This window comes from Selaginella moellendorffii, unplaced genomic scaffold (genome assembly GCF_000143415.4).
Source record: "Selaginella moellendorffii unplaced genomic scaffold, v1.0 SELMOscaffold_27, whole genome shotgun sequence".
Classification (NCBI taxonomy): Eukaryota; Viridiplantae; Streptophyta; class Lycopodiopsida; order Selaginellales; family Selaginellaceae; genus Selaginella; species Selaginella moellendorffii.
The window spans coordinates 1,677,076-1,696,223 of record NW_003314288.1 but is presented as its reverse complement, the minus strand read 5'-3'; the positions used below and the strand labels follow the sequence as shown (position 1 = coordinate 1,696,223).

The following is a 19,148-nucleotide window of genomic DNA, read 5'->3' as shown; positions in this document are numbered from 1 at the left end:
TCTATTATACCATTAAAATATTTTTTCTTATAAAACTATGATTTATTAAATTTTTATAAAATATTTTTCTTTATAAATCTGAAAATAAAAATATTGGATTTTGAAATACTGTATAATAATTTATATTATCTTATAATGAAGAGTTTTAATCTGATTTTTATTGAAGTAGTGATTGTGCACTGTATAAAAATTATATTACTAATAATTGTTATAAATTATAATTAAATGGAAGGTTACACATAAGTTTAATTTCACAACTAAAAAAAATTTATTTTATATTGTAATACTTATATATTAGCTTTTGATTTTATTTATTTATAATTTTTACTTATTATTTGAAGTAAATATTCTAGGAATTTCATAGTTTTGTGATATTTATGAGTTTAATATGTAATTAATAATATAGTATATTTCAATTTATATGCTCTCTTTAAAATAAGAGTTTGAAACTCATTTACATAGTTATAAAGATTATCAAAGTCTTACACATCTATTTTCTAGGAGTTGAATTGGTGTTAGAAAAATTAACTTCATAGTTTTTAAAAATATGATGGAAAATTAGAAAATGGCTAATCATCTAAAAAACTCTAGGACCATTTAATTATAGAGTAATTATAGTATTTGTAAGAGTGTTATATGAAATTAATATTATTATATAACTGCCTAAAATTTAACAAAATTAGACTCACTAGTCAATCGTGATAATGTGTATTTTTAGTTTCTTACCTAGAATATGTTTAGATATTCTAGGATATTCTACTATCTAATGGTTGTTATTCATATAGATTAATCTTGTGTTTATAATTTATAAATTTACTTAAATACTTTCTAGTATATTATTTTTTATTCTACCATCTAATGGTCGATATGCAATAAGATTAATCTTGTGTTTATAAATTATAAACATGTTTTTAATTATAATTTTTTTTATCAATTGAATTAATAACTAGGAATAACACTATTATTAAGCAAACCAAATATTGCTACATGCAACACATAGCAAATTATTTATTTAAGCCAAGCTGGCTTGAAAGCTGATATTGTAGATTTTCTACAAGATATTTGAAGATTATAATTCTTATATTTATTAGTAATTCTTTATTGAACCATCATTTTAAATACGTTAAAAAGCTAAAGTAGGTTTATTAGTTAACACATGGTAGACTTTCTGCGAGTGTTTAGCTTGGACCTTCACTGAGCTGACTGATCTGACGACCCCCAGCTCCAAATGAAGGTAAAAGCTAAGCACCGTCTCCCGGAACGAGAGAACGAACGTACAACAGAGAAAAAAGTAGGGAGAAAAAATAATCTTGGTGCTTAGCTTCCTAGCCATTGCACTGCAGCAACAGTAGCTCTTTTGGGGACGAGATTGCCAAGACTGCTAAGTTCATCGTGCTTGCCAAGCTCGCCTGCCTGCACTGGAGTTGTAAGAAGAAAAGCTCTACATGGCATTACAAGTGAAGTCGATTTTACCTCGAGCTGTCCTACTAGCCTGACATTAGTGTTGCATCTGCCTTGCAAGGAATGAATCAAACCTAAACTATATAGAATGCAGCCATCATTACCTCGTGTTGCTCCAGTCGTCGCGTCCGCTGGAGCTGGAATTTGGAGACTGCGCCTCCTCTGCCATCTCCTCCATGTTTTTCTCTGCAAGAGAGAGGGCGGGCGGACTTCCATGAGCATACATAAATCCCGAGAGAAAATAATGCACAATTCCTTGCAGCTCACCTGTCAACGTAGCCTTGTCCGTTGTCTTCACCGTCCTATACATCTGCCATTCAAAATTCAACCAAAGAAGATCTCTCAGCCAAAATTCAAGAGGAAGAATAAGAAGAAGAAGAAAACAAAACACCAGAGGAAAAAACTCCACTGTCCTGCCATCCTTCCGAGACTATGAATTTGCAAAGTACCTGGAGATGGCTTTTTACGTGAGCCAGCGTGAGCTCCTTGACGTTCATCAATTCCAGGACCGTCTTGGGCGTAGCTCCTGCGCAAAGGAAAGAACCATAAGTAACGAAACGAAGGAAGAATGAATGACGTGACCGGAGAGAGAGCGAGAGAGGACCAGCTATGGAGGTAATACATGCGAGGTACCGCGGCTACTATATAACACTCGAGAAGCAAGGAAGAAATTCGTCCATGACACACACAGTGTAGAGAGGAAAGGAACGCGAGAGGAGGGGTGGGCGGTACAAAGCATGAGAGGGGCGTGGAGAGGAGACGTACTTTCGTGGCCTCCAAGCCTTTCAACCGCCTTCACGAAGTGGGCATGGAGATTGCTGGTCCAACGCATCCTCTGTGCACGTGCACTGCGCTTCACGGGCAATTTGGAGATGATCCGCGAGCGCTGCTGCGATGGAGCACTGACGACGATCGACTCCCGCTGCGAATTCTCACTCCCGCCCATCTTCTCGATCTTCTTCTGCTGCTCCTGGCAATGACCACTGTGGGAATTCGAATTCCCCACCGCCGGAGCTGGATCGTGATGCTCCTGGGTGATCTCCGTGACTGGAGCAAACCGGAGGCCATACGCCGGCGCGCGGGAGAGGAAGTCGATGCCTTGGCGGGGATAGTGATCGCCATCCGGGCTGGATGATCTCATTCCAATCCGGAAGAGCCCATCGATGGAGGAATTGCGGTCGCTCCTGGCCGCATGCATTGAGGCATGGTGGTGGTGGTGGTGGTCGATCTCGCCGCTGTGCGCGCGATAGAAGAAGCTCCTCCCCAGGCTCAATTCCGTGGACGCCTCCACGGCCTCGGGGTGGTGGTGCTCGCCTCGCGGGGAATAGTTGCTGCTGGAGCAGTCGCTGCTGCTGCTGCTGGCCCCGGATTTCTTCCAGATCTCAAACGCCGACGTGCCGTCGTGGTGCGATCCTCCTCCCCGGATCGCTGGAGGCGTGCTGATGCGCAGCGACAGATCGGGCTCGGCCGGGGCGAGGAGCCTGATGGGCATTTCCATTTGTGCAGCGGGCAATCAGCGAGAGATCTGGAATGGATCGCTTGCCGAGGAGGAGAAGACGATCGCTGGTGGCAGTGTCCTTGGCGTCGAGGAGGGAGCCAATACATATAGAGATGTGACTGCCAGAAAAGAGAAAAGGAGAGGAATGCTCGCTGGAGAGATGAGAGATGCCGCCTATTGCGTGTAGAAGCGATGTTTATCCTCACAAAAATGTGTAGATGCCGCTGCTGGCGGCATCGCGAAGGAAAAACCCCATTTCCTCTTTTTCAGAGCTCCAAGGCAAGAAAAGAAGCTCCCTCTCCAGAGAGAAAGAAGAAAGGAGGGAGCAAAAGCCCTGGCGCGATCTCTCGACACAAGCAAGGAATCTGCCGATCAAGTCCAAGGAATCTGGGAGCAAATGCGTAGAAAAGCAACCTGGGGAGCGAGAGGGAGCGAGAGATGAGAGAATGGAAATCGTTCCAAAGCGAGAATATCGATCGATCGATGCTCAATCCATCGATCCAAATCTTTATCCCTTCCCCGGCCGAGTCTTGGCGATCCCCAGCTGGTCGATCGATCCGGCGTCGTCAAATCTTGCCCCGCATTTTCTTGGAGAGCAAAGCGCGACCAAAGAAAATTCTTTTTTAACCTAAAACGCCATGCCGCAAGCGGCGCGCGAATATTCCGTCGGTGGCAGTGTACTTGGATCATTTCTTGTGGCAGCGGCTACGTCGATGATAAGACGATCTCCGTATGGATCATGAAACCAGCGCCGCAAATCAACGGTGGTTACGACAAGCGCCACCCTGGGAATCGACGGCGGTGTCGAGCGCAACCAGCGAGAAGAACAAATTTAATCGAGTCGAGAGGAGAATCCCCTCTCGAGACTGGAGAACAAGGAATTTCCGGTCGATTGGATCAATCGATCGATTGATACAAAGAGCGATGATCGATATCGATCCAACAAGGACACGCGTGTCTCGTTGCTAGGCAATAGCTGGTCATGGAAAAAACTATGCAAGGAAGACGAAAATTCCGTCACTGGAAACATTCCTCGCGCAACAACAGGTCCGCGACTGCGATGTGTTTGAAAGCTTTTTTTGAGAAAACTACCGGATGATGACGTGGACGTGGTTTTTTGCCACATTGACGTGGCGCGGATATGCTTTTCAGTGGGGAGGGAATCTTCTTCCTTGGTGAAATCAATCATTTTGTGGGAGGGAAAGGAAAAATGCCATGAAGATTCCACCAGTGCCTTGCTTCATGTCAAAGCATATATGCGCCATTAGGGGGTAATTTACTCGAAAGAAACCACGCGACTCAACGTACAAACAATAGCCTAAAGATCAAACAGTGACAAGGTGGGACTTTGTTGTGTGTCCCCAGAAAAAAAATTTGAGGTTTTTGGGAGGGTTTGATTTGGCACTTGGGGTGGTGGGCTTGTGAATAAGCCCCCATCTTTGGCATTTTCAAAGACGGCTTTGGCAAATATTCCACAGCACCCAGAGACAAGCGACTTTAGAACGCAAAGAGCAAAGTTTCAGGCCTTTCTCTTTCTTTCTCTTTCTCTTTTTTTCTTTCTTTCTTTTTTTTTTTTTTTTTTTTGTGTTGCTTCGTCCTCTCTTCGCAGGAAGCCATTTGCGGGAGACCAAGTGGCAAGTGTCCAAAGCGATTTGATTGTGTTTGTCTCGACTTGATCTAGATTTTCTCTTGCTCGGCACGACTTTGCTCGAGCTGCCAATCCAAAAATGTTGGCAAATTTGGAACTATGGATTTTATTTGAATTCCAATTTAACAACTACAAATGAGACTGTTTCTAGAATCTAGATTCGTCACTGTAGTTTCTATTTTCTGCCACCAAGAAGATCAATTCTCTTTTACAAGCAGACCCTTTATACTTCGAAAGAAAAATCCAATGTAAAAAGAAAGAAAAAATGAAAACAAAATTCAAAGTTTACTCACAGTATGGCTCTTTTTTTCTTTAAAAATTCTTCTCCCATGCCATCCAACGCTATGGTACACATCAACGTCGATCATCGCCTCCCAACCGGTTGGAACACCCCCGAGAAGTTTGGAATCCTGTTGAGGTGCTTGAGAGACTTCTCCGCCAGCTGCCTCGACCTGTAGTTGCCATGGCGGAACGCGTCCACCAGCGAGCTGTGCACGTCGCCGCTCCCAGCGATGGTCTGCGCCGCCTCCGCGCTGCGGAGAACTCTCTCCAGGATCCACACCGATCGCTCCCTCAGCCCCTCGGTCCGGTGCTCCTGGAGGATGGCCATCACCGGCGGGATGGCCCCCGCATTGCTCAGCACCTGGACGCCTCGCTCGACGTCGCAAGGCTCCTGGATGAGCGTCGACAGCGCCTGGAGCGTCGCCTCCACGATGTCCGTGTCCCTGTGCTCCAGGCACGCCACCAGAGGATCCACGGCCCCGGCCTCGACCAAGCAAAACGTGCTTTTGGCGGAGCACCGGCCCGAGTGGACTGGACAGAGCCCCGCCGCCGGTTGCCTGCTAGGCTTCTTGAAGCAGGTCCACCACCCGCCTGCTTGAGCCGGAGGCTCCGGAACCTCCGAGAAGTGCTTCGACTTCATGGACATGTTCTCGAGAGCTATGGCCGACCAGCGCTGGACTTCGTCCAGGGAGACCGTCTGGAGCAAGGACGTGAACAGCGCGCACAGGTTGTTGTCCGTGGCAATGTTGAGCATGTCGGGGTCGTCCAAGTCGTACGTGAACCTCGCCAGAATGGTGACGAGACCCGACTGGAACGGTCCCACGTACTTCCCGGCTCCGATTCTCACCACCCCGCGCTTGAGATCGTTGATCCGGCTGAGGAGAATGGAGACGACTCCTTCCTCCATGAGTGCCCGAGTAAGATTGTAGTCCGTGACTGGGAGGTTTGCTAAAAGCCCCGCGGCCGCTGCCATTTCCACGTTCACTCCGCTCTGTCCCAGTAACTTGACGAGCGTCCCCAGCTGCCGAGTTGTTATTCGTAAACCGTCCGCTAGATCCTGTCCCATGTATGGAGAGAGGCAGTACAGCAGCCTGACCGACGTAACGAGTAGCTCTTTCTGCTGCGCTTCCAGGAACTGGATGAGAGTTACCAGAGCACCGGCACTCTTGATGTGGGAGACGACGTCCGAGACACCGCGGGGCGAAGAGGCCAACCCGAGAAGAACTTGAAGAAGCTTTGCTCCTATTGCTGGACCCGTGTTGCTGATGAGAAGTAGCAAGTTGTGAACGTACTGCTCTGATGTTAACGTGTTGCCCTCGTTGTCTACTGCCACATCCTCCCAATCTGTGCATGAGTTTACTACGTTGGCCAGTACCGTGGCGGCGACCTCTTTCAACTTTGGAACCTGACTTATTCCCGACATGAAGAGGTCCCTCAGCAACGGTGGCAGTATGCCGGCTTTAATCAACAAACAACCGTTGCTGTCAAGAGTTGAAAGCGCTCGCAAAGCTTTCAACGATACCTCTCGATAGCCAGCCTTGTTACTCTCTAGCATCTCTATCAAAACGTTGCTTCCCGACTCAGCAAGCCTCTCCTTTCCCTCGCTGTTAAGTGCTATGTCCGCGATATAACTAGCCATTTGTACTCTCAGTTCATCCGGACCTGTGAAGACATTCAACGGAAAATTAGAGAAGACTTCTCAAACCGGGAGCTTACCCTCTAAGAGACGTGTAATCAAGGGCTTAAGTCGTCCATTCTCCGCCATTTGCCGTACGTTCGCATCGCACATTTCAAGGTTGTTAAGTGTGTCGTCCGCTCTTTGGGCTGACAGCACATTTTCGGACTTGCTGCTTGTCATTCCGACGAGTATCAGTATTGCTCCACTAGAAGCTCCAATTTTCTCGCATAGCGTGTATGACTTTGAGAGTTCCAGCAGCAATGACACGGCTTCTTCTCGTTCACGTGATAACTCGCGAGACAAGCATTTGACAGCACTCCAGACAGCAGTTGTTTGCCCAATCGCTTCCTGTCGCCACTCCAAAATATTAGTATATTCTCACTTGTGTAGAAGAGCTTTACCTTGATATCATCATCATCCTCGGCAAGAACTCTTAGAGTCTGGAGTGCCTTGCATCGAACTTCCTCCCCATTCTTGAGACGATCCACGAGAATCGGTATCAGTCCTTCATTTCTAACTTTCGCCTTGATGTGCCGATTGCGACGACAAAGCTCCTGTATGTCCTCCATAGCCTCAATCATATCCGCTTCTGGACTTCCTGCGTCCAGCATTGGAACAGCATTTTCAATACGAGTTGACTCATTCCTGGCATGCCATTCCTCAATCGCGTTTCTTATCGCGATGCTGGCCTTCAAGTCCAGACTTTGCAGCTTCTTTGATGTCTGAGGGCAGATGGCAGGCTTCTTGTTGTCTTGGCAGTTCGCGAAAAAGGCCTCGATGGCCTTCCGCTCGTATGTTTTCCCCGTCTCGACAATCGTCACTGGATCCGACATCACTCTCCCAGTCAACGGGCAGAGAAACGCCTCGTAAGGATCCTCGTAACGTCGCCGCTGCCGAGACTCGTGGTAGTTACCGCTGCTGCGTCCATGATGTCTCTTGACAACGTTATCAAACATGACAGCGATCAAGTTGGACATGTGAAGGTCGTCCGGCCCCTGGATGTCCTTCTTCAACAGATCAATGTGGTTCTTGAGTGCGTGCGGGTTATTCGAAAAGTCCTCCACACCAACAGTCCGCGCAATGTCCACCAGCAAGCTGTTTTGGAGGGCGAGATCACTTCGAATGCTGCTCGTCTCCCTTTCTAGAGCACGGCAAATCCGGTCCTCGGACTCCTTCACCTGGAACCGTATCCGCTGCATCTCCTGCGAAAGGTTCCCGACCATCTTCTTTGTCTCGTCCGTCCCAGGCAATGAGGCCACAGGAACAAGCTCCAGGCTTTTCCCCATGTCGTGAGTGACACTTTCTAGCTGCCTTACCACGCTTCTACAGTGCGTGAGCAAGTACATCTGGCTCTTGTTGTTACACAGGCTGATGAGATCAGTGGCGGACTCCAGATCCTTTTCGAGCACCTGGACCAAGTCGTCATGCTTGCTCCCTTGCTGTAGCTCGAGGGCAATTGGAACCAGCTTTTCCAAATACCCAGCCAGTTGCGAGAAGCTGTCGTGCTCGAACTTCACCTGGCGAGCAGACTGAGCTACGCTCGTCAGCTTCTCAGAAAAATGCCGCCCTGACATTGTTTCCGTCCAAATCTCTGCTCGGTGGTCCGGCCCCGAATGCGACTAAATTTCTAAGCGAAGCATTGCTGCCTCGATTCTCCTGGAAAATCCTTGCTACGCTAGGCTAGCAACGACGAATCGAGCTTATGCTGCCGAGACACCGAGACATACCGCTCAATCCCTGGACATACCCCGCGGCATTCGCATTGGAGAGCAATGCGAGATCGTGACTCCGACCCCTGGCGCCGCCGCCTTCGCCGTCGCATCCGTGCGGAGCGAGCTAGGGTTTTGAAATAATCTTCGCTCGCGCAAGCTCGTGTGCGCTGGATCCGCGTTGGTCCAGCTATAGAATATACTATTTCTTCTCATCCCTGCCGTTGGGCACTGGACGGCTCGATTGGTAAGGCAAATACTTAAAGATCTTCTATCCAAGCCGTTGACGTTTCGGACGGCCTGGATGGTGTTGCTCAAGATTTTGATGCTGCTTCCTGTGGTAGCCAGTGTGTTTGACTTCTAGGGCTCGTGGGAATGGCTCTGTGTCTCAAGATTGGAGCTTCTTCTTCCACTCTCCAAAGGGCCGCATTGCTACATCGATCGACGCAGGCAAGCTCGTTTGTAGCGCACTCTCACCTTAGAAATGGCCAATCCCGCTCAAGGAATGCGAGAATTGTTATGAACGCGTCTGAGAATCAAAGTAAATCTAGAATTTTTGTACCACGCCTCGCTAACTTGTCATTTCTAGCAGCTGTTGATCAAGAGGAGCTGAGTGACAACAAGATTCTGCCGTACTGTAGCATTGACAAGAAGAAGGATAAGAAATCGGTTGGAGAGCTCGAGCAGGAATTTTTACAGGCGCTTCAGGTGGTTTTAAGTTGCGATGAATGCGCGTGTAACACTTTTGGTTGCAGTCGTTTTACTACGACAAGGAACCTATGATGACCAACGAAGAGTTCGACAATCTAAAGGAAGAGCTGCTTTGGGAAGGCAGTAACGTGGTGATTCTGAGTAAGTAAATCCATACTGGAACGTTCGCAGCCGAAAAAAATCTAGGAGTTTTTTATTTCAGGTCCTGACGAGCAGAGATTTATGGAAGCATCGTTAGCATATGCAGCGGGAAAGCGTCTCATGTCCGATGAAGAGTATGATCGACTCAAACTAAAGCTTAAGGTACGTCTGTCTAGTTTTGAGCTTTGAACTGAGAGCAATTGCTGGCAGAAATCAAATAGCAAAGTGGCAATCGAAGGTCCAAGGTGTAGTTTAAGAAGTAAAAAGGTAATGCAAAGATTCGGTCCATCGCTGCAATGTTTTATCTATTTTCTTTGACAGGTCTATAGCGATTGTACTGTAGACTATTTGAAGATGACACTCCTGAACTTACCAGCAGTCCTTATCTCCCTCCTTGTGTAAGCTTGAATTACTTTCTTCTGCTCAAACTTGTTTTTGTGTAGTGTGTTCTTTTTAGATGACTTAACGGGATTTGAGATAACATATCTTCTTGAGGTGAAGTTGATGCTGTTAATTCTCTTACTTCCTCTCATCTATCACGCTCTCTTTGTATAGTTGCCAGAACCATATGGCTTTATTTTTACCTGGTCTGTGGTGCTACCGGCTACATTTTTTGCTGCAAGATTTATCACCAACCTGGTTTTCAAGGACGCTCTTATATTGAAGGTCTGTAACTTATGATTTTCATTATAGAGATAATGTTTTCCATCACAGGGTCCTTGTGCAAATTGTGGAAGTGAAACAAACTCCTACTTCGGAACAATACTAGGTGTTGCGAGTGGTGGCTCAACCAATGATGTAAAATGTGAACAGTGAGTGCTTTGAAGAGGTTGTTCGCTACTGTTAACAAGGTTCGTACAGGTGTAAGGCTCTCCTAAAATTTGATTCGGAAACACGTCTTATAACCCTTGAAAAAATTCCAGGAAACAAGGTAACAATGCAAGTTTGTCTTTTCGATGTTTTTAAATTTTCTAGTTGCATTACAGGACAACCGAAAGATGGCCATTTAATCTACCTGTTAATTTTAAATTAATCAACAATTTTAACTTTTTATGTAGCACTTGAGATGTGTCAGTGCTAAAGCCCTCTGAGTTTACCATTTAGTAATGATTTGTTTGGCCATGAATGCAAAAGCATTAGCTAGAATGCAGAAGGTGATAATTTTGGTTTTCGCTTTGTCAACATCACTTGAGGTATATATGTTATTGGATTAAGGCTATATTTTTTCTCCCTTCCTTACTCTAGTTTTCTTTTCTTTGTTTTTATTTTTAGGCTTGTGGTGGGTATTCTCAAACATGTAGTAATTCTTCAGTCAATTTTGCTGGTGTTCTATGGTCATTTTGTGCTCCATCAAAGTGGTTCTACAGTAATTTGCCTTTGGATAGTAAGCTAGGGAATGATAATGGCAAGCTTGTTCTTGGCAGAAATTTCTGGAAAACATGCAATCAATTCTTGGTGGATTCCAAAGGGACGCTCTTTGGAGTTTGTAAAAATAGGACAAACCAGGATACTTCTGCAGTATTTCCTTTGGATAATTTTGTCACAAATGAGGATGGTTCTTTAAAATTTTGCTATATTATGTGAATTTTTTGAAGCATTTTATTTGAATAAATGAGAAGTGAATGAAAATACATTAGCTTTTAAGATGATAAGCTTACCAATCTGAAATATACCTTTGCAGATATATAGAGATAGACATTTTTTTAGTCAATGCAGACTGTTCCATGCTATGTTTCTTACTCACTCCATTTTTCGTAAATAGCAGAGATCAACTACCAGAACTGCAAATGGATACCTCTTAGGGAATTTGTAAAATTAGTACATTTTATCACAAAAAGCTCCTACTACATCAAATCTACCAAATAGAAGTATGGTATGTAATTCATAAAGCAATCTATAATGGAGGATAAGACAACCTTGTAACAACAAAAGACAATTGAAGACAACCTTGTAACAACAAAAGACAATTGAAGACAACCTTGTAACAACAAAAGACAATTGAAAACAACCTTGTGTCAACCAAAGACAACTGAAAACAACCAAAGCCACATGGCATTGCTTTGAGTGAACTGGAAGGGCTTTTATTCACGAGCATCTATGTGGAATGGGGTCATGGCAGCAATACTAGGGGTAGAGGGTTGATGATGGCTGGGCTGCAACTTGCAATGCTAGTGGGTGACGATAAGAGAGGGTGGGTGAGAAGTAGTAGAGCAATGACATGCAATAGTGATAAGTATTGGCAAGCTGGGCAATAATGATGGGTGAACAGTGGGTTTTTCTGTTCAATTGCTCATTTTTTCTGCTTCAAACTGTAGTAGCACAATAGCAAGAGCTCTTAAAGGTGAATCCCTTTGTTCTTTATTGGTAAGGTCCATCCTTTTTTTCCTTGATATAGTCCTGGGTTTGGTCATGGCTGAGTGAGAGGCCGATAGCACATTGTGCAAGGGAGCAGCCAAACACTACAAGGGAGTTATTGAAGCACCTTTTATTCAACATTGGTTTGCTATGTTGAGACCATTTACACTTTGAACATGTAGGAGCTCGGCCAAGCCAAGCAGCAAGATTTTGTTTATGACGTGTGTGGGAGCAAATTTGTTTCAAGGCAATTGATTTGCAAGGTATGCATTATAAGTATTTATTTATTATATTAGTCATGGATATATATTTATCACAAATATAATTATGGGTATCAAAAGTTACATGTTGGCAAGTCTTTTTGGATGTTTTTCTTATACTACCACAATAGTAAGAGATCAATATTATTAGACCTTGATCAATCCCTCTTGTGTTAGTGGAATTAATTGAGTATTTCAAGTGTACTTAAACTAAATGAGCATAAGGACAAAATTTCTACATATTATTAGTTAAACATACTTAACTCTGTAAGGATTTCCCATCTTATTGTATCTTGCATTGGCTAGTGATAAAAACCTTTGTGTATTGAGCATTAATCCCTTAATATCACTACGTGCTAGCTTATTATATCCGCCAAAACACTTTCACTATCATACCCTTTATGTTAGTTAAATTTTAATTTTATTGGCTATTTATGAAAATGTCTAGATTTACTAGTGAGGCATATCTACAAAATGTAAAGATTGCCCTAAATATGATAGATTGTAAATCTGGATGTGGAAACAATTCTATATTTAGTAAATTTTCAAACTTGTCTTAAAAACTATAGGGGATTCTCAATATATAGTAAGGATAGTGGATAGGTTAAGCATGATTGACTAACCTAAGATTTTGTCTAGCTCCTTACTAGATGTGTCTGTTTTATTCTATGTCCTAAGAATTGGTGGAATAGCCATATCCTTGTGTTAAACCACTTGTATATTGAAATAGTACAAATCTATATTTAACTCCATTTTATATACTAGTATTCATTAGCATTTGCAGATTTAATGTCAAATATAAAATATATAGATATATTGTTGGACGCTTAAGCATGTTGTTACATAATTAAAATTTGTGTTAAGGTGAATATATATGAAGTTATTAGTAAAAAGAAGTTAGTTGAGTCTTGAGAATTTGCATTCATAAACTAAGAGTCATTCTTTCTTTAGAATGAAAATTTTCCTATAAATTTTCTTAGACTTTTTTAGTGGTTGATCTATTAATTATTTTACCCTAAAACCATTATATTTTTGTATTACAAACTAATGAAAAGGTTGGAGTTGACTTCAGTTAACTTAGACATTAATAGATTTGAAATAAAAAAGTGGTTATTACACTTTTCTAGAAAGGTGACCTTTATATCTTTCTTTTGAATATTATATTTAGTGACAGATTGCATGTTAGATTTAGTTAGACTATATGAGAGTAATAAGGTCTCCCTAATCTTAACTTGGTTTTGGTAACTAAGGATTATAATGTCCAATTTAGTTTTTAATGGTTGAGGTCTTAGTACTTGTATTATAAATTTATCTATTATAAAGTTGTATATATATATATATATATATATATATATATATATATATATATATATATATATGAGTCTATTTAAAGGTTTTCTCTTTAGTTTTAGTTGTGTGTTGATAGCCAGCTTCTTTAGTCATGCTTAGAGCTATTGGTTAAAAATGTTAGTGGCCTTATTGATGTAAATAGTAATTTTATCTATACTTATTCATAATCCTTTATATTATACCTGGAGTGTTGCCTTGTTGTTGGAAAAGCATATGATTTGATGATGTGAATTTGGTATTTGGGTTTTATAAAAGTGGGTTAAAAAATGATTGTTGATTATTTTGTGACTAGTGATTGTTTGTAAACTTAATTGAGGACTACTGACACTTAACTCGATGATAATTTAGTAGTGATAGGCATACTTATATCAATTCCACCTTTGTCATTATTATTTGGTTACATTTAGTTTGTGGTGTTAGATCTTGGATATGGTGATTCACTCCTTAATGATATATTATCTGTTGTTGGGATGTGACTGTGGCTATCAAAATTATAAATTACTAAGTCCTTTTAAATATATTTTTTTTATTACCACAACAATAAAAGATTGATATTGCTAATTCTCTTTGTTAGTTTCTTTTGTTCAAGTGTACTAAACTAGGCTTAACATCTATACTTAGCTAAATAAATGTGAGGTAGGAACTTCTATATGTGTCTTATTGAGCATGCTTAATTTAATTTTTAGTTCTCTTTTGCTTTGTCTTACACTGGCTTAATCGTGTACTCTCATGTATTAAGTATTTTTCCCTCAATATCACTATATATTAACTTACTATATCTACTAAACACTCTTGGTATCATTCTCTATGTGTTGGTCTTATTTCAGTCCCATTGGCTATTTATGAATAGTGTCTAGATCTATTAATAAGGCTATTTACAGAATATAGAGGTTATCTTGAACAAAGATAATTGTTTTTTCTACATAGATATTGTTCTAGTATTCAGATTTATGATTTAGTATTATTCTATATTTAATAAGTTTTCAAGATTGTCCTTAACCCTTGGGATAAGGGTAAAGTATGCTTTTATATGGGGGAATATAAGGTTAAACATAACCAACCAATATGAGACATTTTTTAGCTTCTTGCTGAGTATGTTTATCCTTGTTTCGCATCTAACTTAGATTTAAGCCCAAGTTCTATACTATGCTAGCTGGAGGAGTATTTATATTCTCATATAAAGCCACTAATATGCTAACATAATTCCAAAATTTATTTGGCTTTATTTTGCATGTTAGTTTTAGCATTTGGAAGTTGGATGCTCTAAAATTATTCTAATGTTACTCTATGCTTCTATACTTATGCTCTTTAATTTTATATTTAAGATTTACTCCATACTCTTATTCCTTTGTTCTTTGGTTGTACACTCAAAAAACACTTCAGTTACTTCACTCTTTAGCTATATGCTCAAAAGTTTGGTTCCGTCCTTTTATTTAGTGGGTTATAGCCTTGAAACTTGGGTTCCACTCTATTATCTTTAGCACACTATTTTATGCTTATCCTATAGTAAATCACCATAATGTATAAGTTGAAAATTATATATACTATATTTGGTATCAAATGATTAGTCTTAACAAGTATAATTTAATGAGATTAGGCAAGTGGATTCATTGCATATGTAGAGATGAAAACGATGATCTAAGTAGGATCACATTTGGTTACTATAGCTTCATAAGCATTCTTTTTATTTGGATTTTGATTACCATTTTATACTATATTGTATGAGCTTATACTTGGGCTTATTAGATGGATTATAGACATATTGTTCCATAGATTTATACTTGGACTCATGAGTGAAGCACATTAGCAACTTAAGGTTATATTTTGAGTTTAATGCTAACTTATCAATAGTTACTATGAAACTTATAGCAAATGTAAGAGAAGTTTACTTTTATCAATGGTAATATAGTAACAACATGGCTATTTAGCATAGCACTAGTCCTTCTTTGTAGCGCACGTGGTTTTTACTCTTTATCCTATGGTGATTTACCATAGGATAACACCACGAAGCAGAACCTAAACCCTCCATGTGCCACGTGTCACATGCCACGTGTTCAAAGGACAGTGGTGTGGAACCCGAGTTTCAGGGCCTTGGGCCACTGAACGAAGGAACGGTGCCAAACTCCTAAGCATGGAGCCAAGGGGTGACGGAACCGAACCACAGAGCAACTCTTAAGCATACAGCCCAAGGATCGAAGGGACAGGAGCCCGGAGTGACTTGGAACAGTCCTAGAGCAACTAGCATCCCAATGCCAGGACCAGCATGCAAAACGAAGCCAAACGGAGTTTAGCGTTATTTCAGCATACCGGTGGCCTAACTCGAGGATATGGGTACTCCACCAGCTAGCATGGTGTGGAGCTTGGGCTTAGACCCAAGCCGGACGCAGAACAAGGACAAGCATGCAAGCGGGAGCTAGACTATGCCTCATGTTAGTCGGCCATGCTCAACCTACCCACTATCCCTACTATACATTTGGAACCCCCCACAACCCCCTCCCCCCCTTGAGGAACACATGTTTTGGGCTTTCACCCCAAGCCTCCCTTAGTATCAGGAGTTAGTATCTGGGACAAGCTCGAAACTTACTAAATATGGAATGGTGCTAGAATGCGAATTTGGACACGGGACGAACACCATTGTGTTCAGGCCGATCTCTACATTCCATAGATATGCCAAATGAGTAAATCTGGACACTTTCCATAAATAGCATTTGGGACCGAAATGAGACTAACACAAAAGGCATGATAGCGAGGGTGTTTGGTAGACATGGTAAGCTATCATTTAGTGAATATTGAGGGACCAAGCTCAATATCACGGGGGTTCTTGATACTAGCAAGTGCAAGCCAATGACAAAAGTTTCTCAAACCGGGCCGAGTATGCTCAGCAAGAAACACATAAGAGTTCCTACCTTATGTTTATCCGATTTAAGTGCATGGTTAATGACCAATTTCTCAATTAGCTCAAGTGGGAACTAATAACGGGTCCAGCAATACCGACCTCCTGCCGTTATGGCAGTAAGGAAAGAATATTCGAAAGAACTAACCGACAGGTAACTTTCGATACCTGAAGTCACATTCGCGACACTCTCCCCCCCTAGGGAAGATCGACGTCCTTGTCGATGCATACTCCAGTCTAGAATACTGCCAAGGAAACAACTCCAGAAAAAGTTCACGGTACTCACACTATATAAGAAATTCACCAACTTAAATGAGTTAGGGTAACCTCTTTCTCTAACGCGGATGCGCTACCAACTTAGACACCTTCCGGCCGTCGCCGACAAGAAAATGACCAACGGAGTTAGCCACCCTTGTTGCTCTGGGTGTCATCCAGCTTACAAAAGCGTGATATGCCCCTGCCCGCAAGGACATAGAGAGAGAAGCCAGAGGCCCCAACCCTCCTAAGCAAAAAAACCAAACCTGTTGGTAAGGTTTAGATAGACTACTATAAACAGACAGTTAGATTTGTTTACACGGTCATGCCCTTTTAACGGAATAAGGATCATCGACAAAGAGGCGGGTGATGTGACCAGTTAACAGTAGCTACCCCATAACTAAAGATTTCACTATGCACACGAAGTGTTGAAGCCAATCTGCCTATACTGGCCCAAACTCAAAGATCAATATACGGACCATATCAAAGTCATAGACAATGATATCTTAGAGATTTAATTATTAATGAATATATCTTAGATTAGAACACAAAAGTATTCCAAGTAAGTTATCATCCGATAAACTAGTATTATAGTAGAGGAACAACCAAGATCACTATCATTGGAAAACATAGGAGTCACCATCCAACAAAATTCAATAGCTAAACTATCATCAAGTACACTCAATGAGAAAACTTAACTATTGAAGATTGTAGACAGTATGCTAAACAACTTACCAAAGATAACTCAAAGAACACAAAGTATCATTAACCGACAAGCACAATGCTCGTGAATGTATTACCTAAAGGAAATAACATCTTAATCTATCAAAACTAACTTGAGCAACAATCAATAGAATAGAATGAATGTGGTAAAATTAACAAACACCCATTCATGTCAATTATCACAGAAGCTAATCTGAATAGATTTTGGTCAACAATACTAAGGAACCAGAGTTGCTGAAGAAAGTGTCAACAACATCCTACTAATGTCTCAAACCTAAAAAAAACTAATCCAAAACAAACCACAAAGAACATGTGGTATTGCGAAAAGCCATAAGCCATCAAAAAGAATAACAAACCATCATGAAAGAGCATCAATCATCCTATCAAAAAGATATATGCAAAATCATAGTCCAAAAAGGAATCCACTATCTCGAAGAATAGCAAATCATTTTAGATCAACGATAATCAAGCAAAACCTTCGACAAGGATAATCAATTATCCTAGATGACAGTCAATCATCATCAATGATTGTTAGATGCAAAAACCACCTTCAATATCGAAGCTAAGAGCCAAAATGCCTTCCCTAACAACTTCTAACAAATGGAACAATGAGCACAAAACTCAAGGAACCAAAAGCTTGAAGAAGCCTATAGCCAAGTCATGCCTAGTAATGATCACGAGTCTTGCATGAACTAACTTCAATGCTAAAGAAGAAAATCATGGTACAACCCATAATATCCTCTTCAACACATCCATAAGCCAAACTTCATAATACTAAAGCTAATAAAGAGCATATCTGTATCAATCCAAAAGTTAAGCATAATGAAGCTATGCTCAACAAGTGATCACAGCACGACGTAACTCACTTCGTAACAAGCACAAGGAGAATCATCAATGATTGATATATTTCAACTCAAATCCAATAAGGATTCAAATATTCTAATATCAATCACTAACTCTTTCTCTCATAGAGGTAGTATTGTCCATTACTAAATCACTTTTCAAGGAAGAGCTAAAGCTCAACCTCTATTAAATAATCTCATCTAGAATGCAACTAACTCAAACTTGCCACTCAGTTCATTTAAACATTGATATAGTTGCTAACTAGCGAATGCACAAATGCCAATAATATAAAGCTACAACCAAATCATCAATGCTATTTGCATCGAGACTAATGAAACTCAATATCAATCCTACAGAAAGACATTTCCTTTCACTTGCATCTCAACATCAACAATGTCAATGACAAGGCATCACTTCAATGCCATCAACACCAGGACAAAGCTAGAAGAAAGCAAGAGTGAATCACCACCCAAAGCTCTCTAACAACTAAGCTAACCAAAGTTGAAGATACTTAATTAATATCCAAGACCAATCCTTCAACAATACTCAGTTTCAGATAACGCATCATCAAGGAGTGATTCACCACATCCATGACTTAAATGAAATCTAACACTACAGACCAAATGTAACCAAATGATATTGAGAGAGGTAGAGTCGATATGTCAACATGGAAAACCCATGTAAGTCTAACAATACGATCCTCCGCAACACCATCCGATAGAGCAAACATATCACTATTAAATCATCATCAAGTGAAGCAAGTGTCACAGTCTTTGACAAAATCTACAAGCAATCACTAGTTGCAAAACAACCAACAATCACTTTCCAACTTGCCTTTCACAAGACCTAAACACTAAACTCACGTCATTGAGTTATATACTTGTCCAACATAAACATAATACCCCAGGTACAAGATAAAGGTTCATGAACAAGCATGAACTAAATGACCACTTAAATCCAACTCAACCGTAATAAGCTCACTAATGCATTTAGCCACTAGCTCTGAGCATGCCTTGAAGAGGCTAACTATGCATGATCAACACTTAGTCGAAACTAAAGTGAAGACCATGAGATGGACTCATATTGGTACACAACCTCCTCATAGACAAAGCTATAGTATAGGTACCAGCATTTTAACCTCAAACAACTAAGTTGGACATCACCATCTTCAGCCAAGGCACAAGGCTACCAAGACTAAGTCAAGATCAGTGAGAGCTCACTACTCTCATAGAGTTTTAGTGAAATGCAAGGTGCAACCTACCACTAAGCATAACGCTACAGAAGAAAGGCACAAGAGTCACCTTTCTTAGAAAAGCGCAATGACCACTTTTCTACACCAAC

The 19,148-nt window shown here is 41.3% G+C and overlaps 3 protein-coding genes across 5 annotated transcripts; 1 reads left to right on the top strand and 2 right to left on the bottom strand.

Annotated features, from left to right (window-relative positions):
* Window positions 1-1,123: 1,123 nt before the first annotated feature.
* LOC9629589 (probable transcription factor KAN2) lies at window positions 1,124-3,554 on the bottom strand. 2 transcript variants are annotated; one of them, XM_024680184.1, is made up of 6 exons: window positions 2,227-3,554; window positions 1,911-1,987; window positions 1,729-1,771; window positions 1,566-1,647; window positions 1,474-1,510; window positions 1,124-1,409 (listed from the first exon to the last, which is right to left on the bottom strand). In XM_024680184.1, the coding sequence occupies exons 1-6, from the start codon at window positions 2,957-2,959 to the stop codon at window positions 1,326-1,328; spliced, it is 1,056 nt and encodes a 351-aa protein (XP_024535952.1). In that variant the 5' UTR covers window positions 2,960-3,554; the 3' UTR covers window positions 1,124-1,325. The 2 variants fall into 2 exon arrangements, with proteins under 2 accessions (XP_024535952.1, XP_002975335.1); XM_002975289.2 differs by having other exon boundaries at window positions 1,124-1,413; window positions 2,227-3,552.
* A 1,265-nt stretch (window positions 3,555-4,819) lies between these two features.
* LOC9629955 (U-box domain-containing protein 43) lies at window positions 4,820-8,424 on the bottom strand. The gene is made up of 3 exons (XM_002975288.2): window positions 6,969-8,424; window positions 6,606-6,915; window positions 4,820-6,551 (listed from the first exon to the last, which is right to left on the bottom strand). The coding sequence occupies exons 1-3, from the start codon at window positions 8,139-8,141 to the stop codon at window positions 4,972-4,974; spliced, it is 3,063 nt and encodes a 1,020-aa protein (XP_002975334.2). The 5' UTR covers window positions 8,142-8,424; the 3' UTR covers window positions 4,820-4,971.
* Window positions 8,425-8,618: 194 nt separating this feature from the next.
* LOC9629588 (PGR5-like protein 1B, chloroplastic) lies at window positions 8,619-10,214 on the top strand. 2 transcript variants are annotated; one of them, XM_024680376.1, is made up of 11 exons: window positions 8,619-8,817; window positions 8,869-8,984; window positions 9,032-9,128; window positions 9,190-9,290; window positions 9,339-9,395; window positions 9,450-9,526; window positions 9,572-9,623; window positions 9,684-9,794; window positions 9,843-9,940; window positions 9,990-10,059; window positions 10,115-10,214. In XM_024680376.1, the coding sequence occupies exons 1-11, from the start codon at window positions 8,652-8,654 to the stop codon at window positions 10,136-10,138; spliced, it is 969 nt and encodes a 322-aa protein (XP_024536144.1). In that variant the 5' UTR covers window positions 8,619-8,651; the 3' UTR covers window positions 10,139-10,214. The 2 variants fall into 2 exon arrangements, with proteins under 2 accessions (XP_024536144.1, XP_002975457.1); XM_002975411.2 differs by having other exon boundaries at window positions 8,866-8,984.
* Window positions 10,215-19,148: the final 8,934 nt, after the last annotated feature.